At 38.5% G+C, this 23337-nt stretch overlaps 1 protein-coding gene across 7 annotated transcripts in view; it reads left to right on the forward strand.

Annotated features, from left to right (window-relative positions):
* The window catches only part of TTC39B (tetratricopeptide repeat domain 39B), a 154860-nt gene that overhangs the window by 100924 nt on the left and 30599 nt on the right, over window positions 1-23337 (forward strand). For all 7 annotated transcript variants that reach the window (XM_055578034.1, XM_055578029.1, XM_055578035.1 and 4 more), the window contains 8 exons: window positions 564-640; window positions 6956-7023; window positions 10144-10208; window positions 18636-18741; window positions 20229-20294; window positions 22269-22377; window positions 22921-22988; window positions 23079-23138. In XM_055578034.1, coding sequence (XP_055434009.1) covers window positions 564-640; window positions 6956-7023; window positions 10144-10208; window positions 18636-18741; window positions 20229-20294; window positions 22269-22377; window positions 22921-22988; window positions 23079-23138 — 619 coding nt within the window. The remainder of the gene's footprint in view (window positions 1-563; window positions 641-6955; window positions 7024-10143; window positions 10209-18635; window positions 18742-20228; window positions 20295-22268; window positions 22378-22920; window positions 22989-23078; window positions 23139-23337) is intronic.

Consider the following 23337-nt stretch of genomic DNA (forward strand, 5'->3'; position numbering starts at 1 on the left):
TAACCAGTGGCGAAGTGACCCTTAACCACGAAAACATTGATTTTAGCCACAGAGATCAGGAAAGGGGCATGACAGAGTTAGTATTGACTGTGGGTTTGGTTTAATCACTAAGTCGTGTCTGCCTCTTGCGACCCCGTGGACTGGACCCTGGCCAGGCTCCTCTGTGCATGGGGTTCTCCAGGCAAGAATACTGGAGTGGGTGGCCATTTCCTTCTGCAGGCATCTTCCTGACCCAGGGATTGAACCTGGGCCTCCTGCACTGCAGGCAGTTCACCAACTGAGCTCCCAGGGAAGCTCCCAGGATTGACTGTTATATGTAGGTTTGTCCATACACATAAACATGTTCAGTGAGCTTGGAAATCATGCCCACAGGGTGCCAGTGCTGGGAACTGGGTGTGCAGGTTTCAAAACGGTGGTCTCTGCCCTGCAGACTTTAGGGTTTAGAATTCTGTTTCTGGTGACCCTTTGGTGTGATTACAGCTGAAATGGATGTGAAATGAAAATGCGCTTGATTTATTACTTTTTTCTTTCTACTTCTCATCTCTTCTACGTATTCTGTGCAGATACAGGAAGAAATGCACAGTTGTAGAGTCTTTCTCAAGTCTTCTTTCAAGAGGATCTTTGGAACAGCTAACTGAAGGTAAGGGGCATTTAAAAGACTGAGTATTTTCCTTTCTTTGAAAAATTAAAGTATGGTTATGCTCAAAAAATTCAACATTGAAGTGAATAAGATAAGTAAATGGAACGTCTTTTCCTCCTCCCCATCATTACTCACCCTCCAGAAGTAACTGCTGTTAGCAGTTGGTTTTCATGCTTTGCACACTCTTCTCTGTACATATACAAAAATTTATATGCAGAACATAGACATAGGATTTTTATAGCAATTCATTATTGTTCATTTTTTGCAAATATAGAAGCATGTGATACATGTGCTACAGTGTGATTTTTGGCATTGACTTTTTCCAGGGCAACACATATAAATTGTACTTCATTCTACTTAATAGCCATGTAGCATTCATTAGGACAAATACCATAAATTAGTTTTTCTGTATCGAAGGACAGTTATATTGTTTTTTTCGCTATTAAAAATAATGCTGTCCTAAAATTCTTGTACCTATAACTTCATGCATTTTTGCTAGTATTTCATGGGATAGATTTCTAAAAGTGGAGTTACTGGGTCTGAGGGTTTGAAAATAGAAAACATTTATAGATATCACCAATTTTTCTCTAAAGAATTAGGTCAGTTTATAGTCTTCTCATCCATGTGTGAGAGTTTCCATTTTTCTATAAGCTATTCATTTTTTTCTCAAGGTCAGTAATTTTGATACCTTTAAAATAATGATGATGTTTTACAGTATAGAAAATGTTTGGTTCGTAAACATTTAGGACTACTAGAATTCAGGAATGTCCTAAATGTTCACATTTAGGACTATTAGAATCCAACATATCTTCAGCATGTTGATCAAATGGCTGGGAGAAATTGATTCCTTTTGCTGTTTCCTTGATGTTCCCACAGAGATTAGGGCAGAGGTTCCATGATGAGTCCTGTCATATTAGCATTATGCTCTAGTCAGAATGGTTTATAATAAAGGAGCATCGCAGTACTCCTGTAGCAGAGAAAACGTCCTTCAAATGTGGCCAGTGTCTAACAGAGCCTCTGTCATCTGAGGAGCGCTTGTGCCTGTGTTATCACTGTCAGAGTAGTTCTCTGGAGGAGGTAACACGAAATTGTCAAAGAAGCCAGTTAAGGCAAGAGCAATTCTGGGTAATGTGGTCCATCGTTCCTAGTGGTCGAGTCTGTGCTAGGCACAGTTTTTAGTGTGTTTCATTGTAAAGTTTTCTTTGCTTTGTTAGAAGATTATTATCAACTTGCTGTGGACTTTGGAAAACTTGGGCTCATTGTGTGTGTGTGTGTGTGTGTGTGTGCATGCACGCGCGCGCTCAGTCATCTCCAACTCTTTGTGACCCCGTGGACTGTAGTCTGCCAGGCTCCTCTGTCCTTGGGATTCTCCAGGCAAGAATACTGGAGTTAGTTGCCATTTCCTCCTCCAGGGCATCTTCCTGACCCAGGGATCAAACCCGGGTCTCCTGCGTCTCCTGCACTGGCAGGCGGATTCTTTACTGCTGAGCCACCGGGGAGGCCCACCCTGTGTAACCTCCTTTTTATAGACTAGAAACTGAGGATCAGGGAGATTAGACAAATGGTCCAAGGTTACCCGCCTAGCAGCTGCTGCTACTGCTGCTACTAAGTCACTTCAGTCGTGTCCGACTCTGTGTGACCCCATAGACAGTAGTCCATCAGGCTTCACCGTCCCTGGGATTCTCCAGGCAAGAACACTGGAGTGGGTTGCCATTTCCTTCTCCAATGCATGAAAGTGAAAAGTGAAAGGGAAGTCGCTCAGTCGTGTCTGACTCTCAGCGACCCCATGGACTGCAGCCCACCAGACTCCTCCATCTATGGGATTCTCCGGGCAAGAGTACTGGAGTGGGGTGCCATTGCCTAGCGGAGCGGTATTCAAACCTGACCTGCCTTTCCCTAAGCCACAGTTGTTTCCCCTGTTCCCACAACTTCTGCAGGTGGGTAGAAAAGGCATGAAATGTCTTCACATGTGGGTGAAGGAAATGCTGAATTATTTCTGTGCTAGACATCTTAAAAATAGGTGATACTGTGTTCTTATCTCTTTATTCTGTCTTTGGGCATGGCATATTTAGAAGCATTAAAAAGTAAACAGTAATAAGATACCACTACACAGTCTCCAGGAGATGGTGAGGGACAGGGAGACCTGGCATGCTGCAGTCTATGGGGTAGTAAAGAGTCGGACACGACTGAGTGACTCAACAACAACAACGCAGTGTCCAAAATCCAGAACACAGAGACCCGCAAATGCTGGTGAGGATGTGGAGGGACAGGAACACTCATTCGTGGCTGGTCAGAGTGCAAAATAGTGCAGCCACTTTGCAAGATAGTATGACAGTTTCTTATAAAACTAACAGCTGAAAACTTGTGTTGACACAAAAATCTGCAAAGAAATATTTATGGCAGCTTTATTCAGCATTGCCAAAACTTGACCTTCACTAGGTGAATGGATGAAGTATGGTACATCCAGACAGAAAAATATTATTCAGTGCTACAAAGAAATGAACTATCAAGCCACGAAAAGATTTGGGGGAACCTTAAATGCATATTCCTAAGGGAAAGACACCCATCTGAAAAAGGCTACCTACTGTATGATTCTAAGTATATAAGATTCTTGGAAAGGCTGAACTGTGGAGACAGTAAAAAGATCAGTCGTCAGGAGATGGGGTGGAGGGATGATTAGGTGGAATACAGAGAGAGATTTTTAGGGCAGTGAAATCATAATGGTTAAATACGTGTCATTATACGTTTGTCCAGACCCATAGAATGTACCCCAGCAGGGGTGGGCCCTAATGAGCACTATGGCAGAATTATGATATGTTAGTGGAGGTGCACCAGTTCTAACAAACGTGCCCTTGGGAGAGCATGTTGATCATAGGTGAGTTTGTGCATGTTGGGGGAAGCCAGGGAGCAAGGGATATATGGGAAATCTCTCTACTGTTCCCTCAATTTTCCTGTGAACCTAAAACTGCTCAAAAAAATAAGATCCTAATTTAAAAATTATGAAAATACATCAGCCTGTGACTTTATTCTGAAATAAGGTTTATTTAGACTTCCATGTCTGAAAGCATGCTTAGCTAACACTTCACTGCATAATGAAGATATTTCCTTCAGTGAACTAAGGAATTTATAATTAAGAGATGTGCTGGTAGGTACCTACTTGTAAATGCCAAATGTCTAATTTTGAAAGCTAAGGGCTGCCCAATATAAATCAATCCGAGTGAAGAGATAAGACTTTTATAAATTAAGTTGCATTTATTCCTAATGAATTTGGCTGTCGCTGCAATCCAAACAGACTTTGTGTTCAAGGGAGCATGTCAAAACATTGTAGATTTAGTGTGCAATTTGTTTTCCCTATAGGTAATTTCCATTTCTATCCTTGAGTGGCTCGTTGTTTGTAGGAGTAAGGATATTTAATTAAACTTTTTGTGGATTGAAGATGGGGCACACCCATTCTTCTCAGGGCTGGCATATTAAATGGCTTTCAAATTGTCTTTAAAAACACATGTTTGTATACAGTTCTTAGAATGTAAAAGGGATTTAATTCAAAGAGTCATTATACATAGAAAATACAGTTCAAACTTTCTTGCCTTTTATCTCTGCCTTCGTGTTATGTCCTTTATGCTTCTCTTTGATTTGTCCATCTTTAGCTTAACTCTGATCCATCTACCCCTCTGCTCAGATCTCTGCAAGGTCTCACCATTGATGCCAGAATCTTGGCTCCCTGTCCGCCAATGCCAAATAGAAATACAGAGACAGAATTTGGAGGAAAAAAAAGAAAGAGTAGCTTTATACTTAGCCAGTCAAAGGGGAAATACGGTAGGCTAGTGCCTTAAGAACCGTGCCCCATTTCCTCAGAAATAAGGAGAGGTTTTATATCCTAAGGAAAGTCTTGCATTGTTTTTTTTTTTTTTTTGCAAAATTTCAAAATGGCCACAGCTGGCATCAGGTAACTCAGTAACTGGGGTTGGTCTTTTCAGAAGTTATAAGCCTGTGACCTCCTTTCTGAAAGGAAGAACGCTACAGGGATGTGTAGGGGGGAAGAATGCCAGGTGCAGAGTAGAATTCATAATACATATGGAGTCAGAGAGTAATTAGCTTTATTTAGCTTTGTAAAAGGACCCGTCTGGCCACAAGTGTTTGTTAGTAGTAGCAGCTAGACAGTAACCAAGGCTGCTTAACTCATTCGGGCCCGTTTATGTTTTTCCCCAGCCTGTTCATTGTTTCCTTGTTTATCAGAAAAGTCTCGTTTTTATTTAAGAAAGGTCTCATTTCTGTTTTTGCTGCAATACCATTGCCTGCTGAATGAAGCCCAGACGCTGATATTCAAGGTCATCCATCATTTCGCCCGACTTCCTTTCCGAGGTCATCCATCATTTAGCCCCGACTTCCTTTCCAAGGTCATCCATCATTTAGCCCCGACTTCCTTTCCAGGCTCACAGCCCTCGCCTCCCTGTGCGCACCCTGTACTTCAGCCGGAGGCGCGCCATCCGCCGAGCCACGCAGGGCTCTGCGCTCTGCCTCTCTACCGAGCTGGTTGTCGCCCAGTGGCAATTTCACCACCTCCTCAACACATGCCCCAAGCCAGCCATCTGGGTTACTGAGCAGGCTTCCAAAGGGAGTAATTACTGAAAGTTCCCACTTTGTTACAAGTTTCCCTGGGAAGAGGATGTTCAAATGATTCTGTACAAGTTTCCTGTTTTTCTCCCACTGAACCCACTGAGAAAATCCAGGGGGCACCCTTTAAAGTGAGGCGTTCTGAAGGATGGAGACCCTGGCTGTTAATGCTGCCAGAAAGTGCGCTGTCCGCAGCTCCTCAAATTTGGCTCCCTCTTACACATGCTGTTGGAAGATCTTCATTGCATTGTTGCTTCTTTGTCAATCAACCTTTGGAACATGAGCATGGCAGGAAGGTGAACCAGTTTGTGAGAACAGAGTGTGTGTGTGTGTTGAGGGGAGGTGTCCTGTGTGTGTAAGTGAAAGAAAGAAGGCACTAGGTCTTATCCAGTTAGATCCAACATCATCCCATCAATGTGGGATCAGTTACTTGCCTCACTTAAAAATGTGCTACTTTTTGAAGTTTTGTCAAAAAGCATGACATGGGCCAAGGGGAGTAATCTTAGTGGAAGTAGCTGATGCATATTGAGGGCTTACTCTGCACAGTGACTACAGGCAGCACTTGAATTCTTCCATTTTGAAATAGAGATGTCATTAGCTGGACTTGAAGAATGAGGAGCCCAGCAGAGGAAGGAAGGGTAGCTTGCTCAAGGTTCTGTAACTAGTACGTGGCAGGGCCTTTGCTAAAATCCAGGCTGTTAATTACCCCAACCCCAAAGCTCATTTACTTAAATAACACACTAGTTTGTATCCTATGGATAAAACAGTAAATTGCTGATTTTGTTTATACAAAAAAAAAAAGCAGAGATTCCTCCCTCCCCAGTCTCTACAGGTATCATGAACTATTTACGAAGATAGGCCACACGTCTATGTGTCCAGGGGATACAGACATAGTTTTATGTAGCCCTCTTGTGAGTGCCTTGTCGCTGTGCTAGATACCCCAGTGATCCAAGTAGCCTCAAACTGAGACTTCTGTGGTGGCCCAGTGGTTAAGACTCCATGCTTCCAGTGCAGCGGGTGTGGATACGATCCTTGGTCGGCAAACTAAGACCCTACGTGTAGCGCAGCTGAAAACAGACACACGTACCCGCATGCACACACGCACAAATACCTGCAAACTGTGCTAGTGCCAACTTTTTTACATCAAGTCTTCCCTGAATGAGGACTCATGAGTTCGACAAGCAGGCCGGTTCTTTTTCCTAGAATCCTCAGGAATTACTGCTTTCTCTTCAGGTTGATAGTGTGCCTAACCATTGTCGTGACCATCATGCCTTCATCATATTTTTGATGTTAGAATTAGTATATTCAGGTTAGTTTTTCAATCCATCCCAGTGGTAGACTTGAAGTTTCCCATTAAGTTAAAAAAAACGAGTGGTTTTCTTTTTTCCCAAAAAGTGCTTTTCTATTTTAGTTTCCTCCTGTGAGCTGAGTTTGGGTCTCTGACACCAAGGGCCTGACTCTTGGCAGTTATATGTGGATCGAGCCAAAGATGACTTCCCCAAAGCATTTCACACATTCTGGAAAAAGCTTGCTGAGGCCTTGGGAGCTGAGGTCATCATTCCACTTCTATGCAATCACGAAGCAACTTAGGTTTTTATGTCTCCTCTGGGCTGATTTATCTGTCTGTCTTTTCTGAATATCTCAGAGCAATTACTGTGGGTGTGGGATTTTCCTTAATATACTTTTATTTGTTTTTAATAGAGGAAATGCATGCTGAAATCTGCTATGCCGAGTGCCTCCTACAGAAAGCAGCCCTCACGTTTGTGCAGGTAACGAACATTTGGCTCAGCATCAGTATCATCCGGGAAGCCTGCTAAGTATGACAAAGAAAAAGATGCGGCTCATTCTGTGTCTTCAGTTCTTTCCACTCAGAGTTATAATGAAAGCTCTTTGTTATTGCTCGTAAACTTTGGCTGAAAGAAGACTCTGGGGGATCTTTATTTCCTACTCCAATGCACCTAAAAGACGCTGTTTTGAAATTCAGTCTGTTGGGAACCACTGCCTTTTAAAGAAGCTGTTTTGCGCCTACCACACCTAATTTCAGGACGCTTCTCTGTGTGGGAATTGTGAGGTTACGCCTCTGTGAGCTTGCTAATGGTGGAGGACTGCACACAGCGGTGGCTGGCTTCAGCATCTTTGGCTGTTCCCTTCTTGCGCCAGATGCTTCAGCAAAGCTCAGTTATGCATGTAGACCTCAGATTTTATTTCCCTGCTATTTGTATTCTCATCCCCTTTTATTTCTTCTTTTGGAAGAGCAGTTGAAAGAAGTCACTAAACAAAACAATGACTGTTTTTCTCAGGGCATTTAAATTTCACCTCTAGGATTTCTTATCACCGGTACCTGGCCTGTCATTGTAACTTCCAGTTCTTCTAAAAAAAAATATGAATTTTAAGAGGTGGCCACACAGGTGGCAGTGATGGATACAGTGGGGTAGAAGTGGGGTGGAGATGGTAAGGGGGCAGAAATTCAACTGTAACATGGAGAAAGTCTTCCTCGATTGCAATGCTTTACAATGCTTTACATCGAACTGAGAGTGCTTTTCTCTTTTTCTGGAGGTTGACTGACCTGATAGGTTGGAGTCTGGTTAAGGAAAATTAAATCAATCTGGTCTATGATCCTGTTTCCTAAAACTCTACATATTATGACGCCTGAAGCAGTCTCACTGCCTTAGTATTCATAAGGCTAGTCACAGAGGCCCCCAGTTTTGTGTGTGTGTTTTTTTTTAATGTGTTTTTCAAATGGGAATTTGACAGGAAAATCTTTGATTCAAAGGGTTTAAAAAAAATGTTTAGGGGCTTGTAACTCAACATCTGGGAGATACCCATGGCTCTTCCCTCTTCCTCATGCCTCCATGTCCAGTCAGGTTCATGATTGTGCTGTTTTACCTTTTGAAGGTTAATCAGCCCCAGCTCTTCTTCTTTATTCTGACCATAATTGTTCTAGTGAGGGGCTCATCAGCGCCTCCCTAGACTTCATGGCAACCTGGGGACCCTTGGTCCGTAGTTTCCCTTCCCTCCAGCTCACTCTCCATTGTGCAATTGTGCACCCACTCCAAGGGGAGCATCTCGCCTGCTCATGTCTCGGCTTCAGCGTTTAGTAGCCCTCATTGACGATGGCAGTGGTTCTGTGTCAGAATATCACAAATGGGGAAGGCTTTTTAAAACTCAACTGGCATCTCTCCCAGTTCCCTACTCCCCTCTTACCGACATCCTCGCCTGCTGGTGGCGTACTTGAGTGGGAAAGTACAAGTAGCTTTCTTACTCCTTGGTCATTCCCTGTAGCAGTGCTGTGTTATATAAGCACAGATGGCCAAGCCAAGCACACCGATCTTTAATTCTTCCTTGCCTTTCCCCGAAAGGTTTTTTCTTTTTGCTTGCAAAGTCCATATCTGCCTTCTTTTCCTTCATCTGGTTATTTCCTAATCTTTTTTTTTTTTTTTCTTAACGCTGCAAGCACTGATGCTTCCAGGAAGCTTTTTGGACCTCTTCACCATCGTGCTGTTGTGGCAACCTGTGCACGTCTCCGTCTGTGTGTGCATGCCTCCATCCCTTAGCGTATTGTGTTCGCTTTTGTCTCGTTTTGCAATTAGGTGCCTGCTGTAAAATAGGCATTCTGCAAATGTTTGGTGAATCATTAAATATTCTTATTTGAAGCAGATTTTATTCCAATTTAAGAAATTCTTTCCTGGACACTATTGGAACTTATGTAACTGTAAGCTACCTTCAAATCAGAAAATGGGCATTTAAATTGCATAGTGAATTTTATATTTATTGATTCTTTTAATAATTTAAGTATTAAGTATTTAAGTGATGAAATTAACAAACTAAAGTCAGTTTTTCTCTGGCTTCGGAAGGATGCTCAAGTGCACAGGAAATAAATACCAGAGCATGTTTCTGTTATTAAAGGGTTAGAAAAGCATTCTCCATTAGCACCGTCTATTAGAGTAGCATTTTTAAAGCAGTTATTTTATATACTTTATTAAGAGACTCTTAGAATCCTAGAATGCTCACCATAAAAAGGTCACTCATTTAGGCCAGTTGCCTCAGTTGCATGGTTGATGACCATCAGGCAAGGAGAACAAACAAAATTCCCAAGCAAAATTTCATGCTAGTGATAACAAATTTAGAGTCCAGATCAGTTATTTTTGGTCTGGAAATGTATACAAATGAAATTCACAATTCTAAATAGATGGCCTGCTAAAGTACCCCCTAATGAAGAACCATAATCCCGTTACTTGGAGTATAACAGCCAGGAAAATCCTTGGAGCAGCCATTTTGAACTCCATTGAACCTAAAATAAAATTGCTCAGTAGTTGATGTTTATCAAAGTAGGTTTGGACTAACTCTGCTGCTGCTAAGTCGCTTCAGTAGTGTCCGACTCTGTGCGACCCCATACACGTCAGCCCACCAGGCTCCTCCATCCCTGGGATTCTCCAGGCAAGAACACTGGAGTGGGTTGCCATTTCCTTCTCCAGTGCATGAAAGTGAAAAGTGAAAGTTAAGTCACTGAGTTGTGTCCAACTCTCAGCGACCCCATGGACTGCAGCCTACCAGGCTCCTCCAGAGTCCATGGGATTTTCCAGGCAAGAGTACTGGAGTGGGGTGCCATTGGACTAACTCTATGGCCCCTAATTGGTGAGGATTACTTTCTTCATTACATCCTTAAAGTTACACAAGGATTTAAAGATTGTTTCCTTTTTTTGTCCTCTAAGTTGGAAGAAAGATGACAAAAAAGGCATTTCATATGTAAAGCAAGAAGAATATTTTAATTTAAAATCATGTCCTCAAAAGATATAGTGTTTTGTTCTAATCATGCAGCTACACAGCTGTGGGGACAGTCTAAGAATCATTTGCTAAATGATCTAATTATGTAATTGAATTGTTTTCAGGATGAAAATATGATCAACTTCATCAAAGGTGGACTCAAAATTAGAACAAGTTACCAAATATATAAGTAAGTTAAAAATTAAGATTGATGAAAAATCTTATGACAAGGTTTGTACCTTTATGACCACCTTCTTGTGGTTTTTAAATAATTCTTGTATTATATACCACTTTGTACTTTAAAGTTTTTTAATAAGTGTAACTAGATTTTTAAAATTTAGTGTTGGTAAAAATGCACTTGAATTTTGACTGCGTGTGTATTCAATGCTAAAGGACAACAGAATAAATGCAGTTTTAGGAGAAAAATAGCTGGAAAGTACTTACATAATTTCTGATTAGATAATCTTAGTTTCTCTCTCCTAAAAACCATTTGTAAATTTAAAATGGCAGGTATAGATAGGTATGTCTTTGGTTCAGACTCTGAAACAACACTGTCCCTTTGCATTTCCACAGTGATGCAGATGTCAGCTAGAGGGGACCATAGTGTCCTTCACGCATCTTCCGTGTCCTTACTGGTGTTTATCTGGTTGTTCTATCTTTTACTCACGGTGTTAAAAATCTTCAGCTTTGATTCTGGAGTCATCCATTCCTCCCTTTAGTTCTGCTACTCTTTGCTTGTATTTAGAACCTTTGTTATTGGACTTATATATTTTCAAATTGTTTTATCTCCTAATAAAGTAACCTTTTTTTAATCATTATAAAATGTTCCTATGTAACTCCTTATAATATTCCTTGTCTTGAAATCTGTTTTGTCTGATATTAATAAAGCTATTCATGCTTTTTTGTAATTAGTGTTGGCATATATTCTTTTGCTTTAAATCTATCTTTGTTTTTATATTTAAATTACATTTTTTTGGTAAATATGTTTAATTGGGTCTTACTTTTTTATTCCATATAACAGTTAATATGTTTGCACTTGTGACTGCCATTTTGCTTTTTTTTCCTTTGCCTTATTTGTCCCCCCTCCTTATTTTTCTGCCTTCTTTTGTTTTAATTAAATATATATATATGTATTCCAGTAGAATCCCTCTATTATTTTCTTAGCTATAGCCCTCTTAAGTGTTTGCTGTAATGATTATCATAGCCTTCTTAACTTATCATAGTCAAGTTAGAGTTAATGGTGTACTGTTGCACATAAAATAGAAGAAACTTACAAAAGTATAGTTTTACTTACCACCTTTTGTCTTTCATACTGTTCTTACGGTAGTACATTTATGTGTATTATAAACCCCACAATGTGGTGTCTAACCTTTGCTTTAACAGTTTTATGTCATAGTCCCCACTGTTAATCCAGTATTTACCACTTTTGATGTTCTTCATTCATTCCTATCTATTTCAGAATGAAACATTTCTTTTAGAATTTCTTATAGTTCATATCCACTTTCAATGACTCTATTTTTTTTATCTGAAAATGTCTTTCTCTTTTGCCTTCATTTTTGAAGGCTGTTTTTGCTCAGTAGAGTATTTTTGAGTTACAAGATTTTCCTTTTTTCTTTTCTTCTTTCACTCCTTAAAAACTATCAGTTGTTGTATTGGGTTGGCCAAAAGGTCATTTGGTTTTTTTCTGTATGGGTTTCTTACGGAGAAAGCTGAGTTAACTTTTTGGCCAACCCAATATGATGGTCTCTCTTGTTTCTGATCACAAGTCAGCTGTTATTTTTTGTTATTATTCCCCTGTCTGTAATGTGTCATTTCTTCTGGATGCTTTGAAGGCTCATATCTTTGACTGATGTGCTTAAGTGTGGCTTTGGGGAACCATGTAGCTATTATTTCTTCAAATATTTTTTCTCTGCTATATTCTCGCTCTTCTTCTGAGACTCCAATTACATGTCATACATGTCAGCCTGATTTTGTTCAATAGGTCGCTGAAAAGTCTTTTTTTTTCAGATTAGATAGTAATCTGAAACTCAACATTTGGGTTGTCTTGGGTCCAATATCTACTGCCTGCTTTTCTCTTGACTATATGTCATGTTTTTCTGTTTTCAATTCAGTAAATTTTTGATTGTATACTGGATAGTGATTCATTGTAGACTTTAGGTTCTGTTATCTTTCTCAGAAGAATGCTGACTTTTGTTCTGGGAAGCATTTAACTTGACTAGACTTAGAGTCCATACTCTTAATGTTAGTGGGCAACATCTGAGATCATGATTCTGTTATTTCTTTTCTCTTGTTTCTGCCTTTCTTTGGAGTTTCACCAGTTCTCATATAGTTCATGAGTCAATGAAGAATTTGAGTTGAGTTTTAACACTGATTTTGGCATTTCCATCCTATGGGGCTCATCCCTATATGAAAATTTCCCCATTACCTTACAGCTAGCTGTTCTGGCAGATTTGAACTCTGTACTCTTTTTTTAAGCCAATAAGACTATAGCTTTTTGTGTAAGTTCTAGGCACCCCATGTTGAGTGTACTGGGGAGTACTTTCAAGTGACTAGTCATATAAACATAAAGTTTATATGTTCCCTTCTTTCAAAGTTTAACTCTTCTCTAGCTTCCTACTACTTTTTTTTTTTTTTGGCATCTGGTCCCATCACTTCATGGCAAATAGTTGGGGAAACAGTGGAAACAGTGGCAGACTTTATTTTTGGGGGCTCCAAAATCACTGCAGATGGTGACTGCAGCCATGAAATTAAAAGACGCTTACTCCTTGGAAGGAAAGTTATGACCAACCTAGATAGCATATTCAAAAGCAGAGACATTACTTTGTCAACAAAGGTCCGTCTAGTCAAGGCTATGGTTTTTCCAGTAGTTATGTATGGATGTGAGAGTTGGACTGTGAAGAAAGCTGAGCGCTGAAGAATTGATGCTTTTGAACTGTGGTGTTTGTGAAGACTCCTCAGAGTCCCTTGGACTGCAAGGAGATCCAACCAGTCCATTCTAAAGGAGATCAGTCCTTGGTGTTCTTTGGAAGGAATGATGCTAAAGCTGAAACTCCAGTACTTTGGCTACCTCATGCGAAGAGTTGACTCATTGGAAAAGACTCTGATGCTGGGAAGGATTGGGGGTAGGAGGAGAAGGGGACAACAGAGGACCAGATGGCTGGATGGCATCACCGACTTGATGGATGTGAGTTTGAGTGAACTCCGGGAGTTGGTGATGGACAGGGAGGCCTGGCGTGCTGCAGTTCATGGGGTCGCAGAGAGTCGGACACTACTGAGCGACTCAACTGAACTGAACTGAACTGAACTGAGTGTCTGCAAATATATTTTAAACATGTGTTTTGCATTTTGTTAAGAATTTATTATTGTTATCTGTGGGAGGGTTAATTTAATTTAAGGCACTCTGCCATTACTAGAAATAGAACCAAGATTTAGTATTTTAAGAGATGCTTTTACCTGAAATGATTTCATAAAATTATATCCCATTTGAAGTCCTGGAGGAAGCAGGTGAACTTTGGGAACCTGATATATTGTTTTTAGTTTTCCTTTTGAAATATATTTTAGAAGATACAAAAGAATGTTAAAGAGTTGCTTGTTATTTCAGTTATCAAAACTTAAAATCTGAAGAAATTAAAATATTCTTGTAATGGCTCAGAAATTATGTATCAGTGGAATCGAACATAAGACTTTGAAACTCTGTGTGTGTTCATGCATTTCTATGTACACACACACAGATTTATCTGGGCATTCAAAGCTTACTAAAAAACCTATATATGCCTAAGTCTCTTTAAAAACAGTGGGGAAAGATGGGTTTGATTTGTTAGTTTAATAAATGGTTTTGGGAAAATTGACTCTTAATTTTGGAGAAAAGACTATCTATAAAGGATACATTATATAGATTTAGTATTAAAATATTTTTAGAAGGATGTAGGCAAAAACATAGGAAAGTCTTTTTATAGTCCTAAAGCACAAGGCCTTTAAACTTTTGTTTTTAAAAAATTTTTAATAAAATTTTTGTTTTATTTAAAAAATTTTTACTTGGAAATAATTTCTGAATTTTTATACAGTCTTCTAATATACAAATATTGTTAGCATCTTATAGAACCACAGTATAATTATTAAAATCAGGAAACTAACATTGGTGCAGTATTATTAACTACTTTATTGACTTGACTCAAGTTTTTCTAACTGTCCCACCAGTGTCCTTATTCTAGTTCAGGATCCTGGATGTTGCATTCAGTTGTTACATCTCCTTAGTCTGTTTTAATCTGAAAGAGCCCCTCAGTCTTTGTCTGCAAGACCTTGACATTTTTGAAGAATACTTGGCCGTTATTTTTTATACCGTCTCTCAAGGTGGACTTATATAATGTTGCTTCATGATTAAGTTCAGATCACATCTATGGCAACAATACCGTAGAAGCAATGTTGTGTCTTTCTCATTGCTTCATAGCAGTAGATGTTTTTGTTCAGTTGCTTAGCTGTGTCCGACTCTTTGCAACCCCATGGACTTTAGCACCCCAGGTTTCCCTGTCTATCTGGTTTTACTATCTCCCGGAGTTTGCTTAAACTCATGTCCATTGAATTGGTGATGCCATCCAACCATCTCATCCTCTGTTGCCCTTTTCTCCCCCTGCCTTCAATCTTTCCCAACATCAGGGTCTTTTCTAGTGGGTCAGTTCTTTGCATCAGGTGGCCAAATTCTTGGAGCTTCAGCATCAGTCCTTTCAGTGAACATTCAGGGTTGATTTCCTTTAGGATTGACTGGTTTGATCTCCTTGCGGTCCAAGGGACTCTCAAGAGTCTTTTCCAGCACCACAACAAAGTCTTTCCCAACACATTCAAAAGCATCAATTCTTTGGCGTTCAGCCTTCTTTACGGTCCAGCTCTCACATCCATACCTGACTACTGGAAAAACCTGACATCAATTTCAGAAGTCTTTTAAAGTGTGACATAAAAGATTGACTTGACCAAATAAACATTTAAATTTTCATCATGGCAAAAATACCCCATAATAAAAATTATAAGTGGAAATATGATATGAAAGACTCAGGGCAAATGACAGTATGAGAAACTCATAACTTGGTGGGAGTCTAAACTGACAGAGTTTTTATGGAGGATGTTCTGGCAGTATATATCAAAATCAAGAATATGTATCGCTTTTGATCTCAGGAGTTCTTTTTCTAAGAAATTATCCTAAGAACAGTTAGGATGCTCTAACTGTAGTTCTAGTACTTGATACAGGAAAAGTATTTGATGAACGTGTAAGAACTCTCTTAGCAGCATTATTTATAATATGGAAAATTTTGAAACAACTTGAAAATTTAAGAATAGGAATTTGGTTAATTACATCATTCCATGGAATGGAATAATACATTTTGTTATAGAATAAGATAACTTTCATGCATTTTCATGGAAAATTGTCAGTATAACCCATAAAATAGTATGTAGTATGTGATCCCATTTGTGATTTTTTTAATTAAAAATATATTTTACTGTCTGAAACTGATGAGTATATTCTTTAAAAAATTAAATTATAAGTTAAAACAGAAGTTTTAGTCTTTAAGGATAAAAAAATGCATATAAAACTTGATCTTACAGCAAGCTTTGGTTTGTATAAGTTGATGAGACTTAAAATCATGTAATTAAGGTTAAAATCATGTAATTTTTTATTGTTTTTTATTTTTTAATTTTTTTGACTATGGCACATGGGATCTTAGTTCTTTGATCAGGCATGTCCCCTGCAGTGGAAGTACAGAGTCTTAACCACTGGACCACGAGGGAAGTCCCCATTTGTGTGTTTTAAAGATCCCATTCTTAGTAAAGCATAAAAACAACTAGAAAATTATGTACCAGACTGTTAACAGTGACCTCCTCTCTGTGGGATTGTTGTATAGGGATACTTAGGCTGTCTCCATATTATCTGAACATTTTTGTAATAATCATATATTTTCAGCAAATAGATCTTTTACATATAAAAGAACTCTGAGTATCATATTTATATCCTGCCATTCTGTTGATATTTTGACATTTGAGTTTTTTATGCAAGTATACAAGCATATATAATTATCATTTTATGTAATGAAATTGTATGCCTTTTGTCATTTTGAAATTTCCTTTTTCATTTAATGTCAGAAAATTTTAGGTTATTAAATATTTTTAATTCATCATGGCTTTTAATGGCTCAGTAGTGTTCCATTGTGGGGATGTGCCACATGCGTGTGTATAAATGTATGCATGCATTCAGCTGTCTTCTTAACTAATTTCCTGTTGTTGCCTGCTTTAATTTGTTTATAAGTTTTCATTATAGGTGGTAATACAATATCTTACCTTATAGGTCAAATTTTGTGTATCCATGCTATTTTCTTAGAATAAAATTAGATTTATTGATTCAAAGATACCATTGTGTATAAGATTTCTGATATATATTGCAAAATTACTCTGAAGAATAATTGGGTTGGCAGACTTTTTCTTAAAATACCAGACAGTAAATGTTTAGGCTTGTGGGCCATAAGATCTCTGTCCCAACTACTCAACTCTGTAGCTGACTGCAGGGTGTAAGCAGCCATAGACGATAAGTGAATGGGTGTGAGGACTTCCCTGGTGGTCCAGTGGTTAAGACTCTGTTCTTCTACTGCAAGGGGCACAGGTTTGATCCCTCTTCGGGGAACTAGGATCCTGCATGTCATGTCACCAAAAAAAAAAATTGAATTAAAAAAAATCACATTATTAAAAAATAGATGTGGCTATGTTCCAATATTTGCCAACCTCTTTATTAAAAATGCCATTTTATCATAAATAAATGAATGAGTCTATTTGTTCTTACCTTTGCCAGCTCTGGTTTTCCATTTAAAAAATTAAAATAATGTTCTTTATCACAAAAGATATATATTTTAGAAAATAGGAAAATGTGGATGAGCAAATATTAAAATACACACACATATACCCCATGTACTTAACATTTAGTAATTATGATTGTTAATACCTTAATATATACTTTTTCAGAATATTTTCTACATGGATCTAGAGATATATATATTTAAAACCAAAATGAGATCACTCTTACATACAGTTTTGTAACTTGCTTTTGCAGTTAATGATCTTTTCTTTTTCATGTCAACAAATCTTCATTTCATATTCAATCCATCTTCAAATATTCAATCCATCTTCATATTTTGCCAGTTGGTCCCAAATCTCTTTTACTTCTGGAATGTCAACACCTTGGTCCAACCCAGGACTGTCTTGGGCATTCAGTGTTTATGTTCATTAAATATATCTTATTATACAAGAGTTTCTATATTCATGTCAGTTGTGGAAAAGCCCAATCCAGTTGTCCTGTAGTTGTATACACACAGCTTTGTCTGGTGGCTTCCTTGAGTTTTAGTTTAGCTTGCTCTCTCTTAGTCAGTTCTGACTGCCATAATAGAATATCATACACTGAGTGACTTAAGCAACAGAAACTTATTTCTTCACAGTTCTGAAGGTTCGGAAGTCTAAGATCTGGGCACGAGCATATCAGGTTCTGGTGAGGGCTGTCTTCTTGGCTTGCAGACAGCCACCTTCTCACTCTTTCTTCACAGGGCAGAGAGAGAGATTCCACTTATAGTGCCCTCATTTAATCTTAATTACCTCCTAAAATCTCTTATTTCCAAATATAGTCACACTTTAGGAGGGGGGCACGGTTAGAACTTCAACATATGGATTTGGGGGAAATATAATTCAGTTGATAGCATTTCTCTAGCTCCTTATATTTCCTGTAAACTGGAAATTAGATATATAGGCTTACTAGATTCAACTTAGATGCATTTGGCTAGAATATATAATAAATGAAGTTGCATTCTTTATAATTGCATCACATCAGGTGATACGTAATATCTGGCTATTTCTTATTACTTTAAAAAATGTATCTGTCAATTTGATAAACAATTTCTGGTTGTTGCCAATTTTTACATCATTGTTTTCATCTGCATTTCTCTGATGAATACAGATGAAATACTCTCTGCATTCAAGATATGAAGGGAAAGGAAGAAATGAATAGAAAGTAATTAAAGTGAAAAATCAGAAAGATTGGCTTGGGTGAGGAGAGAAAATTAAGAAGAAAGTTGCAGGCAGTTGTGATGGACTTTACTTTCCTCTTTCATTCTTTCCTAGTTCCAAGTTCTTTATTTGGTCTATTTGAGGCCATAGTAATCACACTGAAATTCAACTCTTTTTGTCAGTAGCCCCTCAGTTACTCAGTGGAATGTAGGTTGCTGAAGGGTGCATATCAGCTGAGAGGCTGAGCATTCTTAGAAAATCTCCTCTAACACATTGCTGAGAGACTGGGAGCTCGCAGTCCTGAGGTTCTATGGCTCCTGAGTCATGCCTGCTGATGTTTGAACCCTCTTTTGCTTTAAGTGCAGAAAGATTGATCCTGATAAACAATGTAGAAATGAGTATATCATTTTTCTTTAATGATGATTACCTGGTAGCATTAAGAGTAAGCTCAGCATAGCATCATCCACTTAAAAATTCTCCAGTGTTTTGGCTAATGACATCTATCTTATGGTACTTAAATGCAAATTTTGACTTGACATTAATTTTCAGTGTCATAGTAAACTTATAACTGTTTTCTTTAATCCAGAGAATGTCTTTCAATCCTGCATGTAATTCAGAAGAACAAAGTTGAGCAGCAGTTCTTCTACGAGTTTGAAGGGGGTGTCAAGCTTGGAATAGGGGCGTTTAATTTGGTAAGTAATCAGAAGGTAACCAGAATCTTTTATAAAAGAACCTTAGGTTTTCAGTGCCTCTGCAATTGCATTTGAACCTCACCCTGAACCTCTGCCTGGGTTTGTTTGACAAGTGGCTAGAGTGGGATCCACTTTATTCTGTTGTGACCCAGTGGAGGCTCTGGCCAGAATATGCTATAAAGTTCTGCACATGCTCAGAATAGTTTTGGATTGTATAATAAGGGCAGTGTACAGCCCTCTGAATGGACTAGTAACATTTTTTGTTTTTTTGGTAAGAAGGAGCTTGAAATTCGGTTCCATTCCCACATCAGAAGTACTGTTGCTATAGCAACGGTGGTTTTGGAATTGAAACTAGGTTAGGGAATAATAGAGCTTGAAGGGCAGTAATAATGCTCTGGGGTAGATGAAGAGTTTGAATGAATATCTGTCCAAGTGCAATATTATTTAGAGATTTTGATGTTTTATTAAGGTTTGACTGGAATTGGTATATACAACCAGGGTCACCTTATGAGCCCATTGGTTGATGATAGAGGTGGCTGAAGAGACAGCTGTCAGCTGTCCACAGAATGGATCACCCTACTCATCTGATTATTAAAATCTTCCTCTGCTGAGGGCAGCCTCTGGTGAACATTCATATGGGACACAAATAATGTTCTTTTTTTTTTCCCCATTCAAAGAGATATATCCATATACTTCTTACCCAGAGCTCCTTGGCATCAATTTTCCCGTCATGTTCTTTGTTCTCTCTCTCTCTGTCTCTTTATTTTGGCTGCACCACACAGCTTGTGGGATCTTAATTCCCTGACCAGGGATTGAACCTGGACCCTTGGCAGTGAACGCGTGGAGTCCTAACCACTGGACCACCAGGGAATTGCCTTCCATCATGTTCTTTCTAAATCCCTGACCATCCAGTCAAACCACTGGCTTATGGAATCGGTATATAATTGCATGTATGGGCATTTCTTCTCCAAGCAAAGTGAACAACCAGGTCTCTGCTTGAAGTTGTGCCCTGAGAGAACTTGCCTTCACCCTCCTCAGATGCCCCAGGGAGCGGCTGTAGTGCTCGAGTTGCCCGCTTCTGGGTTTTGCCTGCATGTCATGAAGAGTATAATAACTTTTGCTTCCTAGAAAAGGTTGCTAAAGTAAATTTTGTTTGGAGGTGGGCACCAGGGGTTACCTTCTCAACACTTGTATCACTCCACATCAAAGGAACAAGTATTCTTTAGAGCATCCTGGAAAGGCCAGAATCTTTGTTCTGTTTTTAATTTTTTAGGCTAACTAAATGAAATTGTCACGAGGAATGATTATAGGAGGTGCAGTATGTGGTGATTGAGACATACCTAGTAGTTTAAACTTGGTTCAAATTTTTCACGTTACTGAATCATTAAAATTTTAACTTTTTAGAGTTTAGCATTTACCTATAGTTAGGTATACTAACACATAGTACACTTGTGTTTTTCGTTTTTTTTTTTTTTTTTTTCTTACAGATGCTGTCCCTTTTACCAGCACGGATTATCAGACTGCTAGAATTTATAGGATTTTCTGGAAATAGGGTACAAAATTAATTTTTTCTTAATTTTGACAAAGAGGATTAAAAAATGTTTATTGAGTATGAAGAAGTATAGCATGTCCTCATAATTAGCATGAAAATTCTTGGCAGTTTCTTTGCAGAACAATAAACTGACTTTGGGTCTCAATCATATTTTGGTGGAGTTAGGGGATGGTTTTTCTACTGAAAGTTAAAATTTTTTATCTCAATGTTATCTAAATTCTGGGATTAAAAATTCATGTTTGACTAATGTTGATGCTTTCTAGATCTTTAATACTCATGTGAGGTTAAAATTTGCTTCCTTAACATTTTTGCAACCCCCGCTAAACCAAGAAATTAGGCTAGATTTCCATGTCTACCATTTTATGGTTTGTGTAGATCAAGCGTGGTTGCAGTATTTTGGGTTTTCTGGTGTTTTTACAAGTTTTACTATAGAACTAAACAAGGAAGTTTGTTTTCCATCAGTTTCTTTAAAAAAAAAATGTATCTATTTTTAATTGGAGGATAATTTCTTTACAATGTTGTGTTGGTTTCTACCATACACTGAATGGTTTCTACCATACTATGAATCAGCCATGGTATACATGTGTCCCCTCCCTCTGAAACCTCCCTCCCACCTCCCACCCCATCCCACCCCAAGGTTGTCACAGAGCCCTGCTTTGAGTTCCCTGAGTCAAACAGCAAATTCCCACTGGCTGTCTATTTTACACATGGTGGTGTATATTCCATGAGTTTTGTTTGTTGTATTTGTATGTGGTTGTTTGTGTAGTATATAGTAGTTATCAATCATAACGTTCAACATGCTATTACCAGAGTTCCCTTATTGCAGAAATTGGCCCTTTTAGTCAAGAAAGCAGGTTTCAAGAATTGTTTGAAAACAAGTACAAAACACTGTAAATTCCCCATCTACTTTTATCCCACTGTCCAGATTCTTCATAAACTATAATATATTTATCGTCTACTTATGGTCTTCATAAGCTGTAATGTATTTATGGTCCATCCAGTAAGACTCTTGTGTTTCATGGTTACCCTTCCCCTTGACCATTCATCTTCCACTTTATTTCCTTAATGGCTCCAAATTGCCCCTTGAACAAAATCCAAAGTATAGCATGGATTCAAGGGCTCTGTCATCTGATTCTAGCCCAAGTTTCTAGTCTTCCTACCTGTCCTGTTTGCTTCCCCAGTGTTTCTGTTAAACTGGGCAGTTGGTTGTTTTCCAAATAGACCTTGTGCTTTTCTGTTTCCGTGCTTTTGCTGGTGTCTGTTTTAGATGTCCTTCCCAACGGGCACCCTCCCAAATCAGGTCTCTTAAGAGCCTCTTAATCCACTAGGTTTGAGATCAGTGTCACCTATTCCACACAGCTTTCCCTTATTCCCTCCCAACAAGGCTCAAACATTCCAAACTTTCAGAATCACTTACTTAACTTTCTTAAGGCCCTCACCATGGTCCAATAAATGTGTTCAAATACTGTCTGACCTGTTTGATGCAAAGATCCTTGAAGAAACAGAACCATAAATATTCATACCCACCATAGCATTTTATACTTAGATCCTCATGCTTAAATAAATTAATATTTATATAAGAGAAATAACAGCATTTTCTATGAAATGAACACTACCTTTTTTTCTTACTCTAAGATCATATGATGTAAGAATATGTGAGATTGTCTTATGCCAATTTAAAGTGTAAAATTTGTTTCTAGTTGTTGTTGTTCATTGTTGTTCAGTTGCTAAGTCATTCTGACTCTTTGCAACCCCATGGACTGAAGCACACCAGGCTCCTCTGTCCTCTACCATCTCCCAGAGTTTGCTCAAGTTCATGTCCATTAAGTTGGTGATGCTATCTAGTTATTACTGCTGTTCTAAGCTCTTGAAAAATAAACCCCACCTTCATGGAGGGTGGGGATATATGAGCTAGCATTTTAAAGTCTCTGAATATGATGCTCTTTTCATTCTAAAATGCATCTAATTCCCACAGGAGTTGGGCATCCTGCAGTTACGGGAAGGTGCCTTAGGAAGAAGCATGAGGTCTCCACTATGCTGCTTAACTATACTAGCTTTCCATACTTACATCTCTCTGATACTTGGTAAGGACTACATTACATTTTACATCGTTGAAAGTTGATTATCTTTCATCTGAGTAAGTAAAAATTTAGGAAAATCAGTAAAAGATAGGAGCCTATATTTACTTGTTTTTTTCAGGAAGATGGAAAATAGTGACTTTGTCATAGTGACATTTAGCAGAAGGGGTGGAGGGTTTCTTTCACTGAATTTTTTTTTAATCTGTTCTCAGCTAAAAAAAATTCTATAAGACTTGCTTAAGGTGATCTATTTTTAGCATATTACATTTCTTTTTTAGCAGAAAGTTAAATTTTTTGTTAAAAATAGTTCATATTGGTATTCAAGTCAGAAATTTCAATTAGGAATTGAAGGCAACCACATCTGCTCTTATGAATTTGCCCTAAAGCTTTCTTAAACTAAAGTCATAGATGAGACTTGTTTTCAAGTGAATAGTTTTCATGGTTTCCATGAATAGGTCTTTGTTATATATTTTAATGAAATTTGGAGAAATAGTTATAAATGTCAACTGTGTTTCATGAAGACTGAGGGTTTTCCTGTTAAATTTCTAGGTACGGGAGAAGTGAATGTTGTGGAAGCAGAGAGTCTCCTCGAACCCTACCTCCAGCAGTTTCCAAATGTATGCTTAAAATTTCAAGTGTCTGTTTTCAGCCACAATCATTCTGCCAGGGCTGCGTACTGAACAGTCTGTCTCTCCCTTCCTCTGCAGGGCTCCCTTGTGTTGTTCTATCACGGCCGGATAGAGCTGCTCAAAGGGAATGTGGAGGAGGTAACTTATTTGAGGGGGTCTTTTTGGGGGCCTGTCTGTTTAGTGGAGTTGTGTAGCAAACTCATTCCGCACCAGCGAATCTAGCTGTATGCACTAGACAAAAACAGAGGCGAAATATGTAATTAAAAAGCCAAACTTTAATTTTGTGGGTGCATTCTACTATGTGTAGTAGATTATAGAATATAATGTGTATGTACTA

The sequence above is a fragment of the Bubalus kerabau genome, chromosome 4, assembly GCF_029407905.1.
Source record: "Bubalus kerabau isolate K-KA32 ecotype Philippines breed swamp buffalo chromosome 4, PCC_UOA_SB_1v2, whole genome shotgun sequence".
Classification (NCBI taxonomy): domain Eukaryota; kingdom Metazoa; phylum Chordata; class Mammalia; order Artiodactyla; family Bovidae; genus Bubalus; species Bubalus kerabau.